Raw genomic sequence first — 26,816 nt, 5'->3', positions numbered from 1 at the left:
AGTGAGTGGTATTTCAACAAATCCATGACACCAGTCAAACGGGCAAGACTGCCAGTTCCTGCAGTGCAATAGACCCACTCAACAAGAATGTCTCACCTCAATGCTTCACTGTGGGGATCGTTATCGCATGCTTTGCTTTTCTTATACTAGAAATGCTACTAATCCATGGGAACATAGAGTTCTAATTTGGTTTTATCACTCTATTAAACTGTGTCCCAGAACTCCACAAGCCTGTCCAAATTCTTTCTTGCATGTTCAAGTAAATTTTTATTTGTTTTTCAGTCAAGAGTGTTGTGTGGCAAAGTGTCCAGGCATGAAGTCCTTGCTTGTGTAGGTGTAGTGTTCTTATCATCTTCACCACTTTTGTACTCTTGTTCCTGTCTTCATCTGGTCATACTGCAAGTCTTTTGCTGTGTTTTTCCTCAAAATGTTCTGTTCAAATATCTGAGGCCTCTTGGTGACGTTGTGCTCTTTCTTCCACACCCAGGTAGGTTTGGTGCTGTACCATGAGTTTTTAATGTATGTCAGATACCTCCAGCTGTGTCTCTTGGAACTTTAAGCGTTTAAGAACTTTAAGTGGATATGTTCTATTTTGGCGTAATGAAAATTTATCCTAGCTTTTGCAGGAGCTCATTTCTTTTGCCATGTTTGCTGCTGAGCTTGAACACATGCATAGGTGTGATTTATATCACAGCTGAAGCAAATGAATTGTCATTATAGTGCTCCAAAAGGCGTAATTGTGTTGTAGCTCAATTTTGTAGCCTTGTAGTCTAGTAGTGATTTGAAAACCAGCTATATTAAATAGGGGTTGAATAATTTTGACATGACTGTATTAAGAAATGATCCATTTACTCAAATGAGACATCATACATTTCCACTATTAATCTGAATAAGTCAGTCGTCTGATATAGACGGGTAGTTTAAAAATTGTGTGGGTCTTCATAAAAGCTTGATTTTGTAAATCCTTAGTGTTTGTGGGGGCAGAATAATTTTGAGTGCCACTGTATACGAGTATGTGGTATTTCAGGGTTGATTTGTTACAAGATTCGATGGAACTCATTCTTCCGTCCTTCCGATATCCAATCCAGCATTTTCCTCCAATATTCGCATGCAGACCCGTCACAATGAATACATAGTTAAGCAATTATTACATACGCAATATAGACTTTTAGTATAGAACTATTGCAATCTCTACAAAACACACTTCACCTGACAAAGATCTGCTGCAAATAACCACCTTTTCCATTTAACCAATTACAGACACTAATGATACTGTGTATCATTTGTGGTGTCATGCACTCACTGTTCCCGTCAATTACATTTTCTTTGGAAATAATAAACTGAGCTGTTACCTGTCTGAGTCTGGAGCATGGCGCTGAGAGGCCCGGATAACTTCGACATGATCACTCTCTCCCGAGTCAGATGCTTCCACCGTGCCCAGCAGTGATAGAATAACCTTACTCATGTTGCCATAGAAAATATGACCTTCATTTGGTCTCTGGGGAAGGTCATATGCTAGATAAAGACCATTGAAAACACAGGGTCATTATTTAACATGGTGTTCTTTGTGAATTAGGTTGTGAACAATGCATTTTTGACCATCATTTAGTTGACAATTAAAAAATAAAAATTTTTTTAAAAAAATCAGTGCATAGCATGTCTTACATTCCTGAACCAATTCCTCTCCAAGGAAAGGCTCATCAAACGAGATGTTCTTCAGCAAGCTGTTTTCAGACAACAATTTTTTTCCTGCCTCAGGTTTGATGCGCAATAATCTGAATGGGGCAGTCAATGATTAATACACAGTCTTATCAACATCATGGAAATAAATGTTTTAACGGTGTTCAAGAAAATATTGTAAAGAAGGGAGGGGCTCATTAGGAGCTCTGACTGAACATCCTTAAACACCTCAAATGTCAAACTTAAAGTAACATCTGGGATATTCATTCTAAAAAGCTCCCCCGGGAGACCATTTGTCCTATCTCTAAAGAAAGTAAACAACAAAATTAACTGACTTCCTGAACTGTTGGCGAGAGACCTCATCTCCGCAGAAAAGGCAGACAGTGGCAAGGAGTGCAGTGTGTGTCTGGCAGAGAGCCTGCTCCCTACATGAGGCCTTCATCACCACTGTAATAACCTGCAAGCATAACACACACACACACACACACACACACACACACACACACACACACACACCCCTTTAAGAGTTAGAAAGCGGACATTTTAGTCCTAAATGCTGGTCATATCAAAACAGTACACGCTCCTTGCAAATAATAAATCCAACACAAAACTGGGTTTAGAGTGCTCAGAAAAAGTCCTTGGAAAAATAGTAAAGTCAACAGACACAGGCTACTGGGTTATCAGAGGCCTAAGAAACACACAGTAGTACATAATATTCTTTAGACCACTATGCTGAAATCAATTCTTTCCACAAAAAAAAGTTAAATGTTTCAAATACAAGTCAGGCATTCCTTTTATACCTTCAAAACACACAGTGAGGAACATTCCTTTTCAACTCACCTCTTGAGTCCTTTCCTTAAGTATAAACTGTGATGGGGACAGGCTGATAACTGTTGACTCCATGACTGCACGCTTCTCCAGGTCACTGTAAGCCACTGCTCTTACAAACGCTGCTCGAGAGCCCGTGTTCCGCACGCACACACACAGCTTGCTGACATGACCTGCCTGAATACCACTCAGTGTGGCCACATAGCCATCAGAGCGTTTCCTCAAATCCTCCAGAATGACATTACTCGTGCCACCATAGCCAGACAGAGGGATCTTAAAAGGTGATGGTGATATCATGTAAGAATGTGCATTGGATGATTCAGACATGTTATCATTGTGTCAATGATGAAGACGATGGTGGAATGCTTAAAGCTGCATTCATGCTAGATTTCTGCAGTTTGCATTGATGTGATCAATGTGAACAAAGCTGGACTGAAAAGTTGCAGACAAAAATAAATATTATAGCTAACTCACTAACCATAAACAAATGGGAACAAATAAATAAAATAATACAGCACACTGATCTGTATCAAATAAAATAAAATATGTAGATAACTGGAAATAGTGGGGTGACTTGGGTGCAGCTACAGTTAGCCAGGGAGCTAACATAAGCAGTTAACAAGCTGGCTAACTCAACTACCATAAAACAGCACAAAAACAAATATGAACATATTTATATTAGATAACTACATATTCACAACAAGAGAGTGCAACATAATGAAGATAGAAAAAGGGTACATAACTGATGTGGTAAGCAGCAGTGGGGCGGTTATCAAATGCAATGTAAAATTTATTTGAGCTGAAAGTTTTACAGGCAATATAGCTCAAAGCAAATTCCACTGAAACTAATTTGCTGGAAAATGCTAGTGTGACTGGTTTAAATTGTACACACTGCCTTAGTCTTCAAAACTGGCCCTAAATGTATTAAATAATTGTCCACAGCTCGACATTTAAAATATGTTCTATGAACATTAGTAATCTAAGGTTTAAAGCAAATAGGAGTAAACTATCTAATATTGACATAAAAATGTTATTTTTTTTCTACAAGGAGTACCTACAGTGAATTTGACTCCAGGCTGAGACGGTCGCATAGCAGACTGTTTGATCTCAAGCTTGGCCAGCATGGAAGCAACACGAGTGGGTGCAAAGAGAAGGTGAACAGTCACATTCTCTTTGGGTTTGATTAATAGCTCTCTGTTCCGAGTCAACCGCTCATCAGGGCCAAAAGAGCTCTGCAGCTGAGAGAGGAGGTGATTGAAAACAGACATGCCTAGCAATGCCACAACACCACACATCACTGAGCTAACACACACATACACACACACACACACCTGAGCTAATTACACTTCAGTGTAAGCTTTAAAATGCAACTAACCTGAAAGCAGTCCTGATCCTGACCTCTGATGTGAAGACGTAGCTGCTGTGATGTTGTAGCAGAATTGTTCTTCAAGACCAACTTTTGCTGCCTGCACCATAAAAGAAATGTTTCAACATTTCCATATTTTGGGTTTTCTGTGCGAATTCTCATCTGTTTACAGATAAGCAGAAATCTTTGCTGGTGTGCATACAGCTTTGTGAAAATCTAGGTATACTTACACAGCCCTGCCCAAAGTGACTCCTCCCCAAGCCATGAACTGCTTGTTGGAAAGGATGGGTGGTACGTCGCCATAGGGCACTGAGCCCATTGCAGACGTGACATTCTCAGATTTCCCCTGGACCACCTCTCCCTTCAGGACAACCTCGAACTGTGGCCCACTGGGCAGCACAAGTATCGTCAGCACACTGAGACAACAAAAACGCATATTCTATTAGGACACCGAAGACCACTGTCTACATGCAGTCTATGTTGTGCCAACAGCATTAAAGTAATAAAACTGAATACAGACGTACCTCTCTCTATACTTCTGGCTGCCCTGGGCAGTGAAAGTTACAACAATGCCCTTCTCCTCTCCAGTTCGTAACAGCAGCTCGTCTGGTTTCACCGTAAAGCAGTCATCCCCGTCATTACTCTTTAAAACAAAGTAAATCCACATGACTCCCATCAATGTGAACAACACACTAAACCCAGCATTTTATCCAGCACAGTGTCGATCTAAATTAACATCTGTACTGCCACCTATTGCCCAAGTCTTTTAAAACTGAGCTTTAGCTAAATTAACAGATGTGTGTTCAAACGAAACCGTACCTTCAGCCTGAGCTGGACATCAATGTTGCCTGCATTCTTCAGGGGCAAAGTCTGCTTAGCCGTTTCACCTAACGGAGTCTTAAGCCAAACTGTCTGTTTAAAAAAAAAAAAAAAAAAAAAAAATTGTTAAAGACTTGGCATGATAAAAAAAATGTTTTACTAACCTGACAGCTCATTTTGACTGGACTGTTTTTTTTTGTTGTTTTTTTTTTTTTTTTTTTTAAATATGTGTAGGGGGACCTTACACACTATAAACATTAACTAGATAGAAAATACATTTCCAAAAAAAAAAAAACTTACACATTTAGTGGATTTTTAAACTGCTCTTTCAAAACAACCTGTAGCTCACAGTAATTAACAAACACTGCAATTAACTGTCAGTTCCTGGACATCATGAGTAAAACATACAGAACACAATTTAAAACGCTCAAATAAACCACTTAGCAATAGGGATGACACTATAGGCATTTATCATGAAAATAATGTCCATGATCCAATAAGTACATCACTAGAAATATCACTAAAACTGAAAATGATTATCACTGTATGTCAACATCACAGTATACCAGTGCAGATGACACACCACCCAGCGCTAGAATTAACTGGATTACATATTGGGTTGGGATGGATTTGAGAGACATGAGTATTGAGACAGGAACACTGCAATTCATTCTTCTACCAAATGTACCATTAGCAATGGAGAGCAAGTGACAATATGAGGAAAATCAGCTAACAGATCTACTACACAATATACTGCATCCAAATGTTGACAAGGTACCTGAAATTGGCACTTCAGATAATTACAGTGATTTTTCCTGTAAAATCAAGAGATGTCACAGTTTGGCACATACCATTTAAGCTTTCTCACCTGCATGTCCTTGGGGGCATATACTCTGGCTATGCCAGACCTTGCCTTGAGGGCAATAGTTTGGATTACATGACTAGGGCCAGGGCTGTCCACCTCAAGATCCACACGAGCACTGTAGTCATCTGGTGGACCTAATTCGCCTGCATCACAGGATACAGCTGTTTCAAGCATACAAACACAAACAACATAGTTGTAATTTAAATCAATTTGTGTAAGCTAAGGGATTTACACTGTTTTATCTAAAACGACATCATAGCAGTACCTGAGCTGGTGCTGAACCTCTGAGGTGCACTAAAATTTACCCACACCATAAAGCTGTCAGGATTCTAGCAACAGGAAAAAAAAAGGACTTAGTAAGGACCGTAGCACTATCCAAGTTCCAAGTTTATGACATGCCCTTACACAAAAATATTTTGTAAACAGGATAAACCAGCCAAGAAAGCAAAAAAAAGAAACTCCAAAATCAATGTGAACTATTTTAGGCTGAGTGGTAGATTCAGACACACTTACATCTCCATAGCTAGAATGCAACACATGGCTTATAACTGATGGAGCAGAAACAGGCGTTAAACTCCCAGAATGGAGAGAGTTATCTGAAGTCATAGCCACAGGACTCTTGGAGAAGCTGAAGCAATGCCAGGCAGAGGCATTCTGAAAAAGAAAATGTCACAATGTGTTTAAATATCAAACTATGATGGGACCAAAACAAGTAGAATAATACTGAACACTTCAGATCATAGTAACAGATACTAATAACTTGTAACAGGCAAACAGAAAACCTCACTAACCGCACTGATAACTAGCCGAACAGGCACAGTGGCACGAGTCTTGTTCACCAGTTTAAGTGGCAGGGCCTTAACACTGCCTCCAGCCAGGTCTCCAAAATCCAGACAGCCTGTCTTTCCCACATCCACCTGTTAATAAAACATCACAGATTTATCTTATTCAGTTTGTAGCTGCCCTCTTCTCCCAGATTTAAATTTAAATCATAATCCTATGAACGACTGTCAGATGCAAAACGCATTGTGGTTTTTGTATCACAATATAATACATTTTCAACAAAAGAGGTGGGGAGTACATACACCAACATTCAATTTGCAAACACTGCAGACTCTAGTGAAAGTGCAATAAACACAAACAAGAAATTTTCTTGGACAAAAAACACACAAAGGCCCAATTACATTTCACCCCATAGCCCTGTTTTGTGTGTTCACGTCTAGGGGTAGTGTGTGCCAATTTTTGTTGAGATAGAGGGGCAGGGCAAAGCGTTAGGGCTACATGGCCCTCCAAACTGAGGTTTTACAGAGACACAACCCAAACAGAGTGCTAAGAGAAAAGTGGGGGGGGGAAGAAAAACTGACAAGATGGCTGCACAAGCAACCAATTGTAAACATTTCTCAGACAAAAGTTCTGATAACCTTTGTATCATCTTACTTTAAATGTCGTTTCATTGTATTTAAGGTGGAACAGGAAAATGTGAACAAGAAGCTGGCGAATAGCTGACTTCAGCTTTGTATCACCAAAGAATCACGTGTGGACGATAATAAATAACTGTCTTATAACCCCTCTTTGAAGGCATATAATATCCTAAAAGGTAAACGTCACCCTCCTCTGCAATCAGTGAAGACAGGCCATGTCGCCTGCCGAGCACGGCTTGTAGCCTATTAATGAAGCAATTTTTTTTGAGGGTCGTCCCATTTCATAGGGATAGATTTCAACCACTATCTTTTGTAACTCCATTCCAAGTGGCTAGGGTGACTCAAAAACTCAAAAACATGGGGTAGGGTGGTAAAAAGAAGCAATGGGATTGGGCCAAAATGTAAATGATTTAGGGCACATCATACTGATGGGTTTACTTTTATTTTCATGGTTTTATGAACGTTGTGGGATGTTTCCTTAAAAGAGCAATAGAAAACATTTAATTTTTTGCCACATATAGTTCTTGTGCCTCACTACTCAGCCTCTCAGTCTACAAACTTTAAAAAGCACTCTTACTTCTATTGTAGGGTTCTCAGCCACCGCAATGAGCACCACCTTCTTGGCAAACACTTCAGCCTGTGCCACAGTATCACTCTCGGCAGAGGCAGGCCAGGATGACACACTCAGAGTGCACTGGTACAGGCCAGCTCTAGGAGCAATCAGTAACACCTTCTGCTCCTCTGTGCTCTTAGGTCCAATAATAGTCTTATTCTTCAGAATCAGCCACTGGTATGGGAGGGAATCCACCTAACACAATTAGAATTTTTGAGACACACATTAGGACTCTTACACACACACTTGCAACCTGTAGACAAGTGATGAAGACAACACTGGTCATTCAACTGGTGAAATAACTGAAGAAAAACACGAATCTACAAACATCTTAGTGGTTACAGTATCAGCAACTGCTGTTCAAATTCCTTAATTTGTATCTGTACCAGAAACTGCTCATATGAACTGTATGATACATGTGTCAAAGCCTGATAGTTTTGCAAAGCAGACATGTTAAGATATTTTAAAGACTTCTAGAAATGTTAAGTCTTAAACATATTCAGTTAATGTAAAGTTGGACACAGTTTGCTGAATAACCATTTTTCATTTTAGAAAATGAGTGCTGAACAAAACAAGGCTTTAAGCCAAACGTAACGGCACAACTTCATGCAAAGGATTGAAATAAATTAAAACACTTCATTGAAAGTTGCTTCTAGACAATAGTGGTCAATACATTTTTGGATAGTTAGTACAATTTTAAACTCAGCTAATTAAAAGGGATTAACTCAAACATGAATTTCCAATTTAGTGAACAGATTAGTTCTAACCTTCTGTCCATCAATAGACAGGTTTACTATGGATATGGCCACTTGCTGCCAGCGCTCTGAAGGGTTAAAGATGCTGAGGGATGTTTGACAGGCAATGCCAACACAGCAGGAACTGGGAAACTTCAGCTCATCTGGGACAACAACTTGGGCTGAAAAAAGGAAATTATGAAGCTTACATTTTTATAAATTTTGGTCTTTTATTATTTAATAAAATAATGAACAGAAAAGGCAGAAACAGCTATTCTATTTTCCCCCCAATACACACTAGACAAAACTAATCCAAATTAAATTAACTACAGGTAGATCACGTAATGAATCAAACAATAAAAGAGGACTTACTTCTGAGATCAGTTAGGTCACTTGCAGACCACATTCCTAAGCTGGGCTGACCATAAGTTTTGGGGAGAGAGTACTGATGACGTTGGCCACCATTTATATAGCCAGATGACATACTTGTTGGCCCAGGTACATATGCAGGTCCAATTTGTGGATTAGCACCTGTAAGCATGGCTGACACACCATACGGTCCGGCTATAGTTCCTAAATGGCATGAGGAGGCCTGTAAGGGCCTTTCTGAGTTCAGATACTGTTGTGATAGTTGGGTATTGAAAAGAGATTGGCCAGTTAAAAGAGTTGGCACACCAGTGGTTAGGTCTGACAAAGTACCCTGGGAGTTGTTGTTAGGGGCCAAGCCATATCTCAAGTCATCAGATTTGTAAAGGGAGGAAATGGGGACACCATAGTGTGTCCCACATAAAGCTTCACTCCCTGTTCCTGAAAGGCTAGACACCTGCTGTGTACTCTGTTGTATTCCTCCTCCAGGCTGATGCTGGACCTTGAGGTTGCTAGAAAAGCCAGAGCAAACCTGCGTGTACAGTCTTGGCCCAGGCTTAGGCTGGCTTTTCTCAGACTCAGACTGGCTTTGAATCAGGTCAGGAGATACAGCATGACGAGAAGGTTGTGGATTATTTGAGGAACCATCCATATCACCATTATGGTTTGGCTGGACAGATTCATTTGCATCAGCAGGTTCCACTGGCGGAGTGGGACTTGCTCTGATGATGGTGGTGCTCAGGGCCATAGACATATGTTTCTGAGAAAGCAGAATAAGATTCAGATTAACCATAAAATACACACACATTCGAACTCAACTCTTTACATTCTGTTTTTGATTTTTACATTAACAAAACAAGACAGTGTTTTGAGTAGATTATATTTGAGCAGTAGGAGATACGCAGACACCATCATCTACATGTAAGAGTCATAACTGCTGGAATTAGTCATTAATTAGTCATACTTCCAATTAATGGTGAAGTGTACATGAACACGAATTAATGCTACCTAATTACAGTATTGACTGTACTGATACTGCTGCACATTCTTAAAAGAGCTTGGTGGAGGGGGTTCTCTTATTTAAAAATGTGCAAAATGTATGATCTTCCGTAGGAAAATAAGACACTGCAACATGCTACAGTAATTTGTAGTTTACCGCTGATACGAAATAATTCCAATCCCTTTAAAGAAACTGTGTTCCACATGCACTTCAAAGCGAGATCTTTATAGTACTTCAATAAATCTGTTACTTTTTTCCCCCCCCCTCAACAACATTTTAAATTGTGCTGAACTCACTGATTTTACACCCACCTGATCAGGTGTGGGAAAGGCAGTGTTCTCATTAATAGAGAGGTAGGTGAGTCTGCTGAGGGATGGACTGGAACAATGGGACTGAGGTGAAAGGGGATCAGCCCCAGGACTCCTCTCACCCACGCCACCACTACTGGAAGGAGGGGACATTTCCCTACGATAGAAATATACACAGAAGTCAAAATATCCTTTGACAGCTACTTAAGTAAACTGAAGCCTGTAAGAGTAACTGAGCAAAGTAGTTTACCCATGTAGACTAGGCAGTGAAGTCTGGCTTGGGCTTGAATGAGTGAGTGGAGAGGTGGAGGGTCTGAAGGAGTAATGGCTCGCCTCCACAACATGAGAGCCAGTGCGCTCAGGTGAGGCTTTAATTGAAGGAAAAAACCAAACAAAAAATGTTATATTTTTATTTATATACACACACACACACACACACACACACACACACACACACACACACACACACACACACACTTTCAAATTTTTCATTTACTGTTATCACTTAATATATTATTAGATGCATTAAGTGTTTCAGAAAATTAGTAAAGAAAAAAAAAAGGTTAGCAGCATTCACAGGAATGCACAGGCACTTGCCATATGTATTCTGAAAAGTGACAGAATTCTGTTGAACAGCCCGAGACATTTGTGGACTCCTCAGAGATTGTGCCTCTTCTGTGTCTGTTTGCCCAAGACAGCTTCTGCTTTGGGGTCTTTGGGGTGAGCTCCTCAGAACATGCAAATCTGACTGACCACCATTTTGAAAACCAGGAAAGGTTTTTGTAGCAGCAGAAGGGTCTAGTGTGGAATCACTGCTTCTCAGTGACTGACATGTAGCAGGTATCTGTGGTTGAGTTGTGTCCATTTTGACCTTAGACTCCAAGCAACTTGTGTTTCCTGTTGTGGTCGCTGTGTGGCAATCACTTTTGCTTCTTCCAGGACCAGAACTGCTGTGCATTGCTTTGGGTTTGAAGGATGATGATGACAAAGATTGCCCTGCACCGACTGATCTCCTGGCTGAGTGAGCTGTGGCAGTCGGTATGCAGCTATTCTTTGGTCGAGGAATGGCACTCCTTTTCACATCTGACTTTTTTGCTTCCTTTACAATGCTACTAGATTGCTTGACTAAAACACTTGATGGAACTTGATCTTTCTTCACTACCTGAGGTTGTTTTGAAATAGAATTTACTTCAGTATGAAAAATGATCTCATTTTGCAAAGTGGGAGACCGTGTTGGCCTCTGAGAGCTTGACAGATTGTCAGCCAAGCTGAGAACATCAAGACAGGACCGTGAACTGGAAGCATCACTGTCACTGCTAGACACTTCAGCTTTCTTTAGGTATTTCTCCATATCAAGACTGAGGTCAACCACAGATGAGGTTTTCTGCAGGGCATCTTGAAAGCTATCCTGCCCAGGAACTTTTTTGGAATCAGGGACTGGTCCCCCTGCCTGAAGACTTCTTTTGGAGCTTCTCTTTTTGGACAACTCCATGATCATGGCTGCAAGCTGGGCTGGGTCTGAGCTGACTGAGGCATCCGCAATAGCTGAGGCAATCGTGCTAATACTCAGGGATAGGCTGCTACTGGAGTTGGACGATTCAAAACCGTGGCTTGAACTCTCCTTATCATCAAGTAACAATACAGGTGAAATCTAAGAGGGAAATAAGAATCAACACAATCAAATTAAGTGCACACCAAATCTAGGTAATCAAAAATATTTTGCTAGAAGACACAAGCATAAGCTATGCACTGTGTACAAAGTAATCCAAAGATAATTACTCTGACATCTTTTACACTTGTCTCTGGATGTGCCTGAGCCTCTAATGGGAGCTCAGTTGTTGCAGGTTGAACGGTCTTCTCCAAATCCTCTGAAGTTTGTAAGCAGAAAAACAAGTCAACATGCATTTCCTACAAAGCCCTGATTAAGAAAAAGACCTTTAATGGGGATCCGAGTAAAGAAGTTAAACCCATACCTGGACTCATTGTGTCATCTGCATCACTGAGCTGGACTGTATCACTATGAATAGAACTTCCTCTGGAAGAAAAGTCAGAGGGCCGGATGAGAGCAAAGGGCTCCCTTTTCTCTGGAGAGTTGATAACATAACCAAATGAGGGCTAAAAGAAAGGAGGAAAAAGATCAGATCTCTAGCACATAATTTTTACAAAGTATATGTGTATGTTTTTTTAACTTGCTCTTAAAATGCATAGGATTTTGAGGAATAATGTGACACAGAGCAGTTTGACAATCACCCTGCGCTAGAGGGCAAAAAATGATTAATCTAAACAACTGTGCAACTTTGATGGAAACTTCTGGCTGGTTGTGGACCTCACCCTTTTAACGTGATCCTCTTCAGCACTCCCTAAACAGCCTAAAGCCTCAGACCGCCGCTGAAAAAACTCCCCCAATGAAATGCGCAAATAACTTTGGTTTCCTCTCTCAAACTCAGTTGAGACCTGGGATGCCCTCATTAGAATGTGGCTACTAGAAGGAACTTTCCAAGAGGTATCTCCAAGCACCATACTGGCATTAACTGCTTCAATCTTCTCCTCCTATCAGGAAAAAAAAAAAAAAAAAAAAAAAAAACTGTGACTATCAGGTCTTTGTTAAAATCAAGTGAAATGATGAAACCATGTCAAGACAAAAACAAGAAAAGTCTCACCTGCATGAACTGATGCTCCTTCTCAAATTCTTTTTGATCCTCCACAATCTTTTCCATTACCTGATCTGAAGCATAAGAAAATGTTTCAGACTGTAATTAAAAACAGTACAACATTGTACAGGTATGGGGAGATCTTGTACTTACTGCCACTAACAAAGTCTTCAGACTGTATATCAACAGCAATATCCTGAGTTCCCTTTGCCTCCATTTCCTTTTCAAATGAGGAATAGTAGGCAAGATCAGTCACCCACTTGCCCTGTTCATTCTGGTAGACCACACTATGGGTAGCATTTGCACCTAAAAAAGGGAAACTTGATGTGTGAGAGCCTTTGAGAATTTCCAGTTAGTAAAAAAAGCAATAACAGTTTGGAAGGCCTGCATTTAACCCTTATTTAAAAAAAACATCACACCACCTTGAAACTCTAGCTCCATGTCATCTGGGCGGTGATTCCAAATATCACTATGCTCATCATTATTCTGATGGAAGCTTTGAGAGAGGTACTTCGCCTCCAGAGACTGTCCAGGATGCTCCCCACTGCTGGTATGTCGCTGTTCAGCAAGGCTGGCTGAGTCCCCACAAGGGCCTCCGCGAATCCCTTCAGCATGCTCCAGTTCAACTGCCTCACCACTCTCTCCACAACAGTCTTTTAGAAAGGAGAACTGAACACTGTTCTGAGTGCCTTGAAGGGCAGAGGCAAGTGAGGCAGAGTCCTGGTATTGGCAGCCAGCGCCAGTCTTGAGGTAAAGAGAATCTAAGCGTTCTTCTGGAGATACTGCATCTGAGCGTGAACTATCCATAGCATCCTGTCAAAGGAAGGGCAGTTGTGTTACATTCTGTATCTGGGGAAAAAACCTTCACAAATTATAAACATTTAAAAAATAAAAACAAACAAGCCCACATTAACTGCAATTGTTGTCCTTTGTAGAACAGCATCACATTTTTCCCCAGGCTAACAGGCAAGCAGCAATCAGAGCAAATCAAAATTCCAGATGTAGCACTTAACTATTGAACTCTGCCAAGGTGAACTTGCAGACATTCACACTACCAAGACTAGCTCTTTCACAACACAACACAAACAATAAAAAGTGCAAAGCAACTGAGTGGCTAATTTAACATACTTGGACGCAAAAGCAAGGATGGTTTCTGAACTCACCAAAGCTTCTTGCCGACCCTGATTCATGCTCCAGTTAACTGGGGAAAGGCTAGCAGGTCCAGAACTTTGAGCAGAAGGCTCAGTTTCACCTGTACCAACTGGGCCCACACGGTCTCCCATCTGTAAACAGAACAAAAATCTGTTAACTGGAGAACTGCACTGTGCCATTAATGTCAAATAAAAGATGATGACTAGGGAAGGTGTGTAACGGAAGTGTTACTATAAATTCTTACACTTTCTTTTACACTTTTTATTTTACACTGACTAACAAAACAGGATAGTCAAGAGACACTTCTGAAGCCTTGTGCAATACTTAAGGAGATGTAATCACTACAAAGTACAAGTGTGACAGTGAAGGATCTAAGCAGTGTACTGATGCTGCACCTTGCTACCTAGCAAATGAAAAGGCTTCTTTTATTAAGTTAGAGAAGAGAGCATTTAAGGTCATACTACAGACATTTGACAAGCAGTAGCTGCCACATCAGAAATTTTTCCTGAAGACCATAGTCCAAGTTGTACAAGATTAGAGCAAACATTTCAGCAATGCTGAATAATGTGGAATATCTGGACCTGACAACTGGTGGTCCAGCTGCAACATAATGCCTTACATGTCACTGACCACATATGTCAGCAAAAAGTAGACACTAAAGAAAACATTTTTCCTGGCTAAATATATCCATGTGTTTATACTCAAGGCTCAATAATATTTATTTTGGCATGTCCCTCAGAACATACACTACCTGGTCATGCCTTGCGAAGCCAGGTCGGCCTAACCCAGGCAGCTGCGACAGTAGCTGATGTACATTCTCGCCCCTTCCACTTCCTCCTACAATGCCCAATCCCCGTAGGACATCATAAGTTGTCTGAACACCAGTGGGTGGGGGGATTGTAGACACACCACCGTCATTTCCATCCTCCTCACTCCCACTGCTCCCATCACCCCCACCACCATCACCTGAAAGGAAAAGTGCACACAGAGACAACGCCCAATTTGCTTTAGATGTATGCAGTGATAGGCTACTGACAATACTACTCTTATCTACATTTTGGTCACCTGTCACAGGAGAGTCGATCACTTGTCCTTCAGCAGAACGTCGTTGCTCAATGCCTGTCCTGGAATTTGAAAACTGCATACTTGGCTGGGGCTCATCATCTGAGCTTCCACCTTCCAGGCCTGGCCTAAAATGAGGCCGATGGCTTTCCCCAACCTGCATAAATTAACATTCTGTTGTCATTGACCCTGTGAATTTCATCTCTCTTGCATGTCTCTTCTGGGAGACTTTACAAACATACCAAAGCAAGACGGGGCAAGCCTTATAAGTTTATTTAAGCACCGAGGCATTGGGGTCACCTAGAATTTGACTGCAGAGCATTACATTTTAGGCACAGAAAACAGTTTTTGAAAAAGGCATAATGCTGCTATTTTATAGGTTCCCAACTTACCAGTTGCCTAGAGGTGCTGGGCAACAGAAATTTGGCTCTGCTGCCATTCTGTGAGGCTTCCAGCTCATCCTCTGTGTCCTCCTCATCACTGGCAGGACACGAGTCCATGCCTGTAGCAGCCAATCGCACATCAGGCATACAAAAGTCTCCCTGAGAAGAGAAAACCCCCAAAAGAGAGACAGATAGAAGTGTTTAACAAAAATCACAAAAGGTCCCTTTGTGTGGTTAATTTTTACACAAATTATATGTTACACCAAGGTTTAACATCAAGAGTTGCCTGGGCAAGTAAATTCTAAGTCGCATTGTTTGACCTGTAGCACGATTTGAGATTTGAAATGTTTGAGAAGCAAGAGAATTCAACTGATAAACTTTATTTCCTGGCAGCAAAGTCAGTCAATTTTGAAACATCCACACCTTGTTTTCTACAAATTGCAGGTATTGCCTTTAAAAGCCAAACAAAACTGGGTCATTTTTTGTCAACACTGCAGAAAGTAATCAATACAGTGTTCTGAAAGATTCTTTCATCATCTTGCATGCATGAGTAAAAAAACAAACAAACAAACAAAAAAAAAACCCCACACATCACTTTTCAGGAACACTGGACACCTGCATCTAAGAATAGCCCTCCTCAATAAATGTGTGCGTGTTCATTTTTACTTCAAGAATCAAAGCAAAATTTCGCTTGGGACAGTATAAACTCAGTTTTGAACTTGGCATTATAGAATGTCTTACATTATGACAACATTTTTAAACATTTTTATCCTGATCAGACAGAAAAGAATATCCTTAGCCACTGATAACATTAACAAGAAGAACAGCAGTACATTTAGGTACGTGTCAGTTAGCACAGCAGTGCAATATTCTCCCTAAAACATTCTGTGCTATATTGGTAATTTAAACAGAAGAAATGCAGTCTATTTGAGTGCAAGCATACATACATACATACATACATACATACATACATACATACGAGTAAGAAAATAAATGTCACCAGTTAATTTGGCAACATCTGACACAATAATGCAATGTACCCTTACATTTGAAAGATTTTCCATATTCCACACTTCACTCAAAATAGTATCCTATTCCTTTCACAACTTTGACAGGAAATCATAGGATATTTGGGGTAATTTTTTGTTAAAAAATGTAAAGAAGTTAAGGCTCCTACCTGGTCATAGTTATCAAGGAAGTTGTTTCTGTTCTTGGAAGATGTATCTGGTTCAGCAAAACATTGTTGTGTTGAACCAGTTTGCCTGCCAGGTAGGTCCTAACAGAAGTGATATTTATATTATTTTTTACATACACTTTGGTAATATACATAAAATCCAATATTAGTCTGTGCACTTAAAAAAATCTCTTTTCAAACTACTTTTGTATAACAATTTTAAGCACCAAAATGTGACAGATTTAAAAATTTATTTAAAATGGGTGAAAGTTTCACTTTAAGCTTCATGGCAGTCTGCACTAAGGGTGATCTTTGGGGGACATGTTTAAAAAGACAAAAGAGTATTCAAATCAAGAATGTAGGTTAGCTTCAAATCAACAATATTATACTACACCCCATTTCCAAAGAAGTTGGGACACTGCAAAATGTAAAAGCAGAACGCAATGATGTGCAAATCATTTCAACTCTATATTTACTTGAGAATATTACAAAGACAACGTATCAAATGTTGAAACTGAGAATTTAATATATATTTTTTAAACGTATCTTCCCATTTTGAACTTGATGTCAGGAACACATTTCAAAAAAGCTGGGACAGGCGCATGTTTACCACTGTGCTGCATCATCTACTTGATGATCATCATCTACTGTGGACTGATGCTGTAGTTTTGAAGGAGATATATTTTCCCCATTCTTGCTTGATAAAGAATTTTAGCTGCTCAACAGTCCAGGGTCTCTCTGTTGTATTTTTAACCTTTCATAATGCATCAAATCAGTGGTAACTGGACACTTTTCCACTTTGCACCTGTCTGTCATGAATGTTTTTAATGCAATGCTGCCTGAGGGCCTAAAGATCACAGCCAGCCAATACTGATTTTTAGCTTGTTCCTTACATACAGAGATTTCTCTGGATTCTCTGAATTTTTTAAATGGTATGTACTGTAGATGACGAAACCCTCAAGTTCTTTGCTGTTTTACACTGAGAAACGTTATTTTTTATTTCCATCCATCCACTATCTTCCGCTTCTCCGGGGTTCGGGTCGCGGGGGCAGTATCCTAAGCCATGAGGCCCAGACCTCCCTTTCCCCAGCCACTTCCACTAGCTCCCGGGGGGGGGGTGCTCCCAGGCCAGCTGGGCAATATAGTCACGCCAGTGTGTCCTGCGTCTTCCCTGGGGTCTCCTCCCGGGTGGACTTGCCTGTGACACCTCCCGAGGGAGGCGTCCAGGAGGCATCCTAACCAGATGCCCGAACCACCTGAGCTGGCTCCTCTCGACGTGGAGAAGCAGCGGCTCTACTCCAACTCCCTCCCGAATGACCGAACTTCTCACCCTATCTCTAAGGGAGAGTCCAGACACCCTGCAGAGGAAACTCATTTCGCCCGCTTGTATTCGCAATCTCATTCTTTCGGTCATTACCCAAAGCTCATGACCATAGGTGAGGGTGGGGACATAGATCGACTGGTAAATCTTGAGCCTTGCCTTATGGCTCAGCTCTTTCTTTGCCACAACAGACCAGTAAAGAGCCCATATCACTGCTGACCCAGCACCAATCCACCTGTCAATATCCCCCTCCCTTTCACCATCACTCGTGAACAAGACCCAGAGATACTTGAACTCCTCCACTTGAGGCAAGAGCCTATCCCCGACCCAGAGAGGGCTCCCCACCCTTTTCTGCCTGAGAACCATAGCCTCAGATTTGGAGGTACTAATTCTCATCCTGGCCGCTTAACACTCGGCTGCAAACCAATCCAGCGAAAGCTGAAGTTCATGGCCTGATGTCCCCAATAGGACCACATCATCTGCAAACAGCAGCGATGTGACCTTGAGGTCACCAAACCGGACACCCTCCATCCCCTGACTGCACCTAGAAATTCTATCCATAAAAATTATGAATAGAAACGGTGACAAAGGGCAGCCCTGACGGAGTCCAACTCTCACTGGGAACGAGGTTGACTGCCGGCCATTCAAACCAAACTCCTGCTTTGTTTGTACAGGGCCTGAATGGCTCGTAGCAAAGAGCCATGTACTCTGTACTCCCAAAGCACGTTCCACAGAATAACCCTTGGAACACAGTCGAATGCCTTCTCCAAATCCACAAAGCACATGTGGACTGGTTGGGCAAACTCCCATGAACCATCCAGAATTCTGGAGAGGGTGAAGAGTTGGTCCAGTGTTCCACAACCAGGGTGGAACCCGCACTGCTCCTCCTGAATCTGAGGTTCGACTATAAGCCGGACTCTCTTCTCCAGTACCCCTGCATAGACCTTACCAGGGAGGCTGAGGAGTGTGATTCCCCTGTAGTTGGAACACACCCCCCGGTCCCCTTTTTTAAAAAGGGGCACCACCACCCAGTCTGGAAATCCAGTGGCAACGCCTCCCAATGTGCACGCAATGAAAATGCATGTCAGCCAAGACAGCCCCACAACATCCAGAGCTTTGAGGAACTCCGGACAGATCTCGTCCACCCCTGGAGCCTTGCCACCAAGGAGCTTTTTAACTACCTTAGAGACTTCGGCCTCAGTAATGGACAAGCCTATTCCCATGTCCCCAGACTCTGTCTCCTCACTGGAGAACATGTCGGTGGGATTGAGAAGGTCCTCAAAGTATTCCTTCCACCGCCCAATGACATCTTCAGTCGAAGTCAACAGCACACCATCTCTACTATATACAGTGCTAGTGGCACACTGCTTTCCCTTTCTGAGTCGCCTGACAGTGTGCCAGAATCTTTTCGGAGCCGACTTCGTCACTTTCCAAGGCCTCACCAACCTCCTCCCACACCCGGGTTTTTGCCTTGGCGACGACTGATGCCGCAGTTCGCTCTGCCTGTCGATACCTGCCAGCTGCCTCTGGTGTCCCACAGGCCAACCATGCCCGGTAGGACTCCTCCTTCAGCTTGATGGCGTCTCTCACCTGGGGTGTCCACCACTGGTTTCGAGGATTACCGCCCCGACAGGCACCAACTACCTTGCGGCCACAGCTACAGTCAGCAGAGGACCGGAACATGGCCCGGAGTCAATGTCCCTCACCTCCCCCAAATCTGGTCAAAGTTCTGACGGAGGTGTGAGTTTAAGATCAATCTGACAGGTTTTTCTGGCAGATGTTCCCAGCAAACCCTCACTATACGTTTGGGTTTGCCTGGTCTGACCGGCATCTTCCCCCACCACCTGATCCAGCCCACCACCAGGTGGTTATCAGTTGACAGCTCAGCTCCTCTCTTTACCGGAGTGTCCAAAACACATCGCCGCAAGTCCAATGACACGACTACAAAGTCAATCATTGAACTGCGGCCTAGAGTATCCTGGTGCCATGTGCACTTATGCAGGAGGAGGACTTTCAAACACCCTTCCCAAGGACTCTAGGGCGGCTGGGTACTCTGAACTGCTGTTCGGTGCATAAGCACAGACAACAGTCAGGACCCGTTCCCCAACCCAAAGGCGTAGGGAAGCTACCTTCTCGTCCACCGGAGAAAACCCCAACATACAGGCGCCGAGTCGAGGGGCTATGAAAAAGCCCACACCAGCTCTCACCATGGGCAACTCCAGAAAAGAATAAAGTCCAGCCCCTCTCAAGGAGATTGGACCCAGAGCCCAAGCTGTGTGTTGAGGTGAGCCTGACTATATCTAGCTGGTATCTCTCACGCACCAACTCAGGCTCTTTCCCCGCCAGTGAGGTAACATTCCAAGTTCCAAAAGCCAGATTCAGCAACCGAGGATCAGAACGCCAAGGCCCATGGCTTCGGACACTGCCCGATCCACAAAGCACCAAACCCCTACTACTGCCCCTCCCATCGGTGGTGGGTCAATGGGAGGGTATTCTTTAATTGTTGGACAATTTTCTTTCAGAAAGTGGTGAACCCCTTCCCATCTTTACTTCTGAAAGCCTATATATCAAATCATGTTACTAACCTGTTGCCAACTAACCTAATTTATTGTGAGATGGTCCACCAAGTGTTTCTTTTCAGTATTACACTTTACCACTTTGTTGCATCTTTGCCAACTTTTTTTGAATAATGTCCCCCAAAGATCAACCCCTAGTGCAGACTGCCATGAAGCTTACAGTGAAAATTTCACCCATAACATTCAAAATGGGCATATATTTTTCAAATCAATAAAATTTCTTGTAGATCAAATCAAATACCCTTACTGTGAGCAGTCCTGTCTACACATTAGTTATTAGTTGGTGTGCTGTATTACATTGCCAAGATTACAAAGGGAATCAAAACCAATTGATGTTCAATTTGATCTGCAAACAGAGGGTATTTGTGGAGATAACGTACAGCAGCAGGTATCTCTTGGCCCTCGACTTGACCTCTCTGTATGGAAGGGGGAATCAGTTTGCTGAAATACATCTTCAGCTCTTCATCATGCAGATGGTCCATATCAATGTCATCATCTGAAATTTGGAAGCAAGTAGAAACATCATCCAGTCCTGGAGGACTGTAGTACTGTGCCACTTAGGGTTTTATCTGGTGTAAAATGTCCTACTTAACTAATCAATACATTGCAAAGCCCTTCATTAAAACAAATCAGAGTAGAGCTTCATAATTCAGTCTAACAGGAATGCAGTTGGACAATCAAAACCTACTAGTCAAATAACCAAGACCAGCTTAGACATTTCAAGTTTTACAGTTGTATACTTAAATAATGTAAGGTGACCCACAAAATTAATAAATTCTACTCCAAAAGCCATTGTACAGTAGACTGGGCTGGCGCAGTTAAAATATATGTGGAGAGCAAATTAAAAAGCTTAACAGATTCTTCATTGGGTAATGAGCAGTTATTCTTGTTGTCACTGTTAGATAACATGATTTTTACCTGTGACATCACTGTTCATGCTGTCAAGTGACATGAGCTTCTCATTTGCCAGGAAGCTGGCAACACTGCCACTCAAGCCATCGCTGTCTGCTGCCTCACTCCCTGGACTCTCTTCCTCGATGGTTTCAGGGAGCAGCGTAGTTCCCTAAAATAAGCAACAATTCATGCATTACCTCTTAATATTAAACATCTTTTACTAAAATTGGGTTCAAATATATACACAGAAAACAATTTACAACTCTTGCAACCATACCTTAGCAGCCATGGTTTCTTCACTTCTGACATGAGAAAACGTCAACAGGCCAGTTGAAATGTCTGAAAGAGGATTTTGTTGGTGTTATTATCTGTTGGGTTGAGTTTTAGCTAAAGCACTGCAGAGCTACGTCTTGTTTACTGGTCACACACATAATACCTACACATATAAAACTTCCCAAAACAAAGTTCCAAGCCATTTTTGCAGTGTTCCTTCCTCTCAGTCCTAAAGAACCACTGAATATTCTCCACAATGTCAGTTAATTACATTACAGCATTAATTATCAGGGTGAGTGTGAGAAAAAGACTGATTAAAAAGTATGTTCATAACTTTAGTGAATTTCTTACAAACAAAAGCTACTCAGAAAGGCAGACACTGTGGAAAGATCAGCTGAATGCAACCATATGGCATGGTTACGGAGCAACAGCTGAATTAGAGACAAGTCAAACCCCCACCTCCACACTCATGCCACGAAGTGAATAGATAAGGCACAATATACATGCATCACAATGTTAGGTTTCCTGGGCTTTGCCATGTTGGAACAGAAAAAAGCACCACTAGTACCATACTTAAAAATATTATCAAAAACTAGGAATACAGCATTTTATTTGAGCATTTCCCACAATGCTCAGCACTACACTCAATTAAACATGCAGTTGATCAACTACTGACAATATTCATGACATGCTCAGAAAAGCTTACATCACAACAATGATCAAGTATCACCATAATGCCCAACCCTATTTCAAAATTCAATTTAATACAATACACCAAATACTTATTTATCTATAAAATTAACTATGGCTGGGTGCAGTTTTGTCCTTTTGCATTTTAAACAATAATTTAATCATAAATACAGTCACTCAGTGAATAAGCTGACCAGTCACATGAACAGCCCATCCCAGCTACAACTTCTGCATTTAGAGCTGATTTTAGCTGAAGGTCAAACATAAATAAAAACCTTCAAGATCAGAACATCTTAAACTTACTGTTTATCTTAAAGACATAAAACCGAACGGTAATTTGAAGAAAGTTTCAGTACCATCAGGGTAATCAGAGGGCCGAGCAGGAGCAGGCGTGACTCCCACAGCTGCAGAGGCTTTAGTCCTGTACATACTTTCTGAATCGTCCAAATTAACATTCACCAACAGGTCTGAGAAACGATTGGCAGCGATGAAGTCATCTGCTTCATCCCTGAAAGAAAACAAATTTCAGCATGGATTAATACATTCTGTGAAAGATTATTTAGTGGATTCCCCATTACACTACAGTTTTGTTTTCGGAGAACAAAAAAAATCTCTCAGATCAAAATACATTTTTGGAAAGACAAAATGCTGGTACTTTTACTATCATAGATGATGGGGAAAGATAAAAACTGAATCTTGGACTGACACTCACAAGTCATCTTTAAAGCTGAGTGCAAATTTTTCCCTCTCACAATTTGAGACTCGAGAACCCAGAGAATGAGGGCCATCATCCAAATACGATGCCTGGATATCAGTTAACCTGAAAGGAGGAATAAATGATGCCTGAATAAAAATGCTTTAAAAAGCACAGTCAGAATCTACTGATTAATGAACTACCCTAGAAAACCACATGACCTAAATGTCATACTGTCCATAAACACTGACAAAACACATGAAGAGAATGTTCAGCAAAAAAAAAAAAAAACAATTTACACAATGTTAAATATTGGTGAAACAATCCTTTACAAAGAGCATGAAAAACAAAATCTGGCAAGATTGGGAGTCAGCGATCATGAGGCTGTGTATAGATGCAAGCTGCACACTGTTATAATGAACAGAACCTACAAATGGGAGTCTCCCACCTGTTGTCTGCTGCGGCTCTAATTTTAGCCACAGTGGACGCAGCCATGGGCACCCCGAGAGTAGAACCCAGAGTTACATTGGCCAGAGTAGCACAGCCACTACTGCCCAGTGAACCGTTGGAGAGGAAGCTAGGAAACGTCTCATCTTCGAGGTTTCGGAAGGTGTCCATGTCTGTGTGACTCACGTACACAAGACTCACCACATGACCTGCAAAAAATAAACCATATGTGAATAGAGCAGCAAATCGCTGTCATACTTAACAACCTAACGCTAATGGATATCGCTTTTATAGTTTATCTTGTAGCTAAAATACACAAAACAAGCAATCATAATGGTTCTGAGCAGCTAAAAGCTCTTCTGGTGGCCAGTCAAAACATCAGTGCAGTCGATATCGGGTCACGGTGAGCATCTTTAAATTGAAGCCAGTGAAATTAACGTTAATTTTCTAGCTAGCCAGCTCCTTTGCCAACTTCTCCAAAGACAACATGTTAGCCAACTGTTAATAAATTATCTGACCCGACAGTCCACTTATTATCAATGACAAAGTTTTATTTCAGTTTGTTGACAACTTTTCCCCCAGTGTTTGATGCTAGCCAACTCGTCCATACAACTGGTGAAAAGGCGTAACGTTAATGCATAATTAACATTGCGTTAAAATGTTCTAGCTAAATGTCTTCAGTCTGAATCTGAAACGAAGCAGCAGAATATTCTGAATAGCTGGATCACTGGACACCGTTAACATTGGCTATCTTTACGTTACTTAACGCAAGCTAACAGCTAGCTAGCTAACAGCTAACTTAAATAGCGTTAGCTGAAAACTCAGGCAAGAAAGCAAGGCACGGATGACTGCGCCCTCATATTAGCGAACTAGTTAACTTGTACATGAACTACACAAAAAGCTTTGAGACTTTCATATCCACTCACCGTGTTGGGTTTAACTTCTGTTCTCACTAATTTCCCTTTGCCCTGTAGCGGCTGAATAGCACCAACAGAAGCAGCTAACAACCACGAAGCCGCAGCAACGGAAAATGTCTGCAAGCAAATTATCGCCTTTTCTTCTTCGTCACTTCAACAGAGCAGCAAATAACGGGCGAATGCGCAGTCTGTTTCAGTCAGCTGCTTACCGCTGACACCTTGGTGAAACGTTAATCGTTTGCTGTGGTGTTCAGACCACCAAACGTTTCACTTTACAGGTAGGTCAAAAAGCCCCAAAACAAAGTTAAGCCATAACTGAAGGAGCCCGCCTCTACGTTTCTGTTGGTGGGCGGGGTTTATGCATACATTTTAACTCTCATTGGAGCACCGCGTTTCATTCATTTCAAACAACGGGCCAATCGCGTGAAGAGTCCTCTTGTTTGAATGTACGTGGGCAAATCTGGTAGTTGTTATTGTCTGTAATGTAATGTATAATTAAAATTCTGACTGTGATTAAATTGATGTCATTCTCAATTATGGTAGTTCAATAGTTCGTCGTTGGGCTGTTTGTAAAGTGATGTAATCTAAAATCTGATGGTAGTAATGTAATAGGCAGTAATGTAACATAACCTAAAATCTTACTGTGACGAAAGTAATATAAAATGTAGGGTCGTTAGACAGACAAATGCAATGTAATGCAAATGATGTAAAAGTGATATAAAATCTGATGGTAGACAATCTAAGTAATACAAAATATGGCTGTAGTTAAAGCAATGCAATATAAAATATGATGCCATTTAAACAGTCTATAAAGTAATTTAATCTGAAACTTGATTTTAGTTAGACAGTCTGTAAACGAATTCAATCTGAAATCTGACTGTAGTTAGACAGCCTGTAAACTAATTCAAACTTGATTATAGTTAGGCTCTCTGCAAACTAATTAAATCTGAACCCTGACCATAGTTAGACAGTATGTCATTTAATCTGAAACCTGGCTACATACAAACTGTAATGTTAACCTCTTTGTCTCCTTTTATGACTGCCCGACTGATGCCACCCTTTTGCAGTGCTTTAAACACATCACACAGCAGCTCAGCTCTCTTACAGGAAAGCACTGCTGTTGTTATATTTCTCCTTTCATATTGGACCACAGTAACAATTTAATTAACCATGGTGCACTTTGTTAAAATAACCTGCTCTATTCTGCCTTCACATCAATTGCTGAGTAGCTGGTATAGTCATCAATATCCATTCATCCAGGTCCTGCAGAAACAAAGCAGCTCCAGACTATCACACTACCACCACCTTGTTGAATGCTATCGTATGATGTTCTTATGGTGGAAAGCGGTGTTATCTTTACATCAGATGTAACGGGACCCATATCTTCCAAAAGATTCCGCTTTTGGCTCATCATCCACAGAATTTTGTACCAAAAGTCTTGAGGGTCATTAAGATGTATTTGGGCAAGTGCAATACAATTTGTCTTCTTTTTGGTCATTAGAGATTTGTGTCCTGCAACTCGCCCATATATGTCATTTTTTCCCAGTGTCTTTCTTGAATTCTGTAGATGTTCGTCTGGGTTCTTTTGTGACCTCCTGGATGCTTCATCAATGTGCTCTTGTTGAACTTTTGGTAGGCTGGCCACTCCTTTGAAGGTGTGCCACTATTCCATTGTGTTGTCACAGGTTGTCACTGTGGTTTACTGGAGTCTACAGAGCCTTTGCAATGGCTTTATAACTCTTTCCAGACTGGTAAATTTCAATGACTTTCTTTTTGCATCTGTATATGAACCTCTTTAGAATGTGGCATGCTTGCCGAGACATTCTACCCTGCTTCACATTTCCAGACAGGTTCTATTTAAATAATGTTAAGATTCAACAGGTCTGGCAGTGATCATACCTGGATATGGCTACTAAAATTGAATCCAATAGTTAAGTGAATTTGAAGTCAAGTCAGCTTTATTGTCAAATTGTGTTACTCTCAGACCCCATGCTGTAACAATAACATTAAATAGACGGTAAACAGTAAAAAGTGTGAATTTGAATAGACGCTAAAAAAAACACTAAACACTAGTCGCAAAAATAAACATTAATTGTTGAAAATTAGAATAATAAAAAATAATATAAATATAAGATGTCCTGAAATGAACACTAAAGTGACATAAGGCACATACAGATTAAGGTCTGTGGGTACAAATAGTGCAAATATAAATAGTAGTGCAATTACATTGAGCTTATGGAGCAGTTAAAGTGATGAGTGCGTAACAGCAAGTGATGGGTGCGTAACAGTCCCTGAGAATGTCAGAGTTCAGTATTGGGGAGTGGGGTCAGGAACCTGTATTTTGGTCCAAACCTAGGGGTGGGGGGTGGGGGGGTGTAAAGTAGGGAGAGAGTTGAGCATCCTGACAGCCTGGTGGATGAAGCTGTCCCCCAGTCTGCTGGTCCTGGCCCAGAGACTCTGCAGTCTTCTCCCTGATGGCAGACTGAAGAAGCTGTGTAGTGGGTGAGTGTGGTCACTAGCCATGCAGAGGGTTTTCCGGGTGAGATGGGGGGGAAAAAAAAACAAAAACAAAAAAAAAAAAA

At 41.3% G+C, this 26,816-nt stretch overlaps 1 protein-coding gene across 1 annotated transcript in view; it reads right to left on the bottom strand.

The window, feature by feature from the left end:
- The window catches only part of cep192 (centrosomal protein 192), a 31,176-nt gene extending 6,620 nt beyond the window's left edge, over nucleotides 1-24,556 (bottom strand). The window contains exons 1-37 of the mRNA XM_037537167.1: nucleotides 24,244-24,556; nucleotides 23,319-23,526; nucleotides 22,889-22,996; nucleotides 22,533-22,684; nucleotides 21,491-21,552; nucleotides 21,238-21,382; nucleotides 20,700-20,815; nucleotides 16,426-16,524; nucleotides 15,258-15,407; nucleotides 14,869-15,022; nucleotides 14,555-14,769; nucleotides 13,815-13,934; nucleotides 13,074-13,464; nucleotides 12,805-12,957; nucleotides 12,661-12,725; nucleotides 12,332-12,550; nucleotides 11,974-12,115; nucleotides 11,780-11,868; nucleotides 10,598-11,651; nucleotides 10,251-10,368; nucleotides 10,004-10,157; nucleotides 8,699-9,452; nucleotides 8,360-8,508; nucleotides 7,557-7,787; nucleotides 6,350-6,475; nucleotides 6,072-6,212; nucleotides 5,824-5,887; nucleotides 5,562-5,719; nucleotides 4,694-4,786; nucleotides 4,399-4,517; nucleotides 4,105-4,290; nucleotides 3,884-3,974; nucleotides 3,567-3,746; nucleotides 2,521-2,781; nucleotides 2,016-2,137; nucleotides 1,666-1,775; nucleotides 1,353-1,515 (exon numbers count right to left, since the gene is read on the bottom strand). Of these exons, the coding sequence (XP_037393064.1) occupies nucleotides 1,353-1,515; nucleotides 1,666-1,775; nucleotides 2,016-2,137; nucleotides 2,521-2,781; nucleotides 3,567-3,746; nucleotides 3,884-3,974; nucleotides 4,105-4,290; nucleotides 4,399-4,517; nucleotides 4,694-4,786; nucleotides 5,562-5,719; nucleotides 5,824-5,887; nucleotides 6,072-6,212; nucleotides 6,350-6,475; nucleotides 7,557-7,787; nucleotides 8,360-8,508; nucleotides 8,699-9,452; nucleotides 10,004-10,157; nucleotides 10,251-10,368; nucleotides 10,598-11,651; nucleotides 11,780-11,868; nucleotides 11,974-12,115; nucleotides 12,332-12,550; nucleotides 12,661-12,725; nucleotides 12,805-12,957; nucleotides 13,074-13,464; nucleotides 13,815-13,934; nucleotides 14,555-14,769; nucleotides 14,869-15,022; nucleotides 15,258-15,407; nucleotides 16,426-16,524; nucleotides 20,700-20,815; nucleotides 21,238-21,382; nucleotides 21,491-21,552; nucleotides 22,533-22,684; nucleotides 22,889-22,996; nucleotides 23,319-23,488 (6,824 nt within the window). The 5' untranslated portion in view covers nucleotides 23,489-23,526; nucleotides 24,244-24,556. The remainder of the gene's footprint in view (nucleotides 1-1,352; nucleotides 1,516-1,665; nucleotides 1,776-2,015; nucleotides 2,138-2,520; nucleotides 2,782-3,566; nucleotides 3,747-3,883; nucleotides 3,975-4,104; nucleotides 4,291-4,398; nucleotides 4,518-4,693; nucleotides 4,787-5,561; nucleotides 5,720-5,823; nucleotides 5,888-6,071; nucleotides 6,213-6,349; nucleotides 6,476-7,556; nucleotides 7,788-8,359; nucleotides 8,509-8,698; nucleotides 9,453-10,003; nucleotides 10,158-10,250; nucleotides 10,369-10,597; nucleotides 11,652-11,779; nucleotides 11,869-11,973; nucleotides 12,116-12,331; nucleotides 12,551-12,660; nucleotides 12,726-12,804; nucleotides 12,958-13,073; nucleotides 13,465-13,814; nucleotides 13,935-14,554; nucleotides 14,770-14,868; nucleotides 15,023-15,257; nucleotides 15,408-16,425; nucleotides 16,525-20,699; nucleotides 20,816-21,237; nucleotides 21,383-21,490; nucleotides 21,553-22,532; nucleotides 22,685-22,888; nucleotides 22,997-23,318; nucleotides 23,527-24,243) is intronic.
- Between the last annotated feature and the right edge of the window lie 2,260 nt (nucleotides 24,557-26,816).

The sequence above is a fragment of the Pygocentrus nattereri genome, chromosome 3, assembly GCF_015220715.1.
Source record: "Pygocentrus nattereri isolate fPygNat1 chromosome 3, fPygNat1.pri, whole genome shotgun sequence".
NCBI lineage: Eukaryota > Metazoa > Chordata > Actinopteri > Characiformes > Serrasalmidae > Pygocentrus > Pygocentrus nattereri.
The sequence above is the reverse complement of the archived record's forward strand: the minus strand, read 5'-3'. Positions and strand labels throughout refer to the sequence as shown.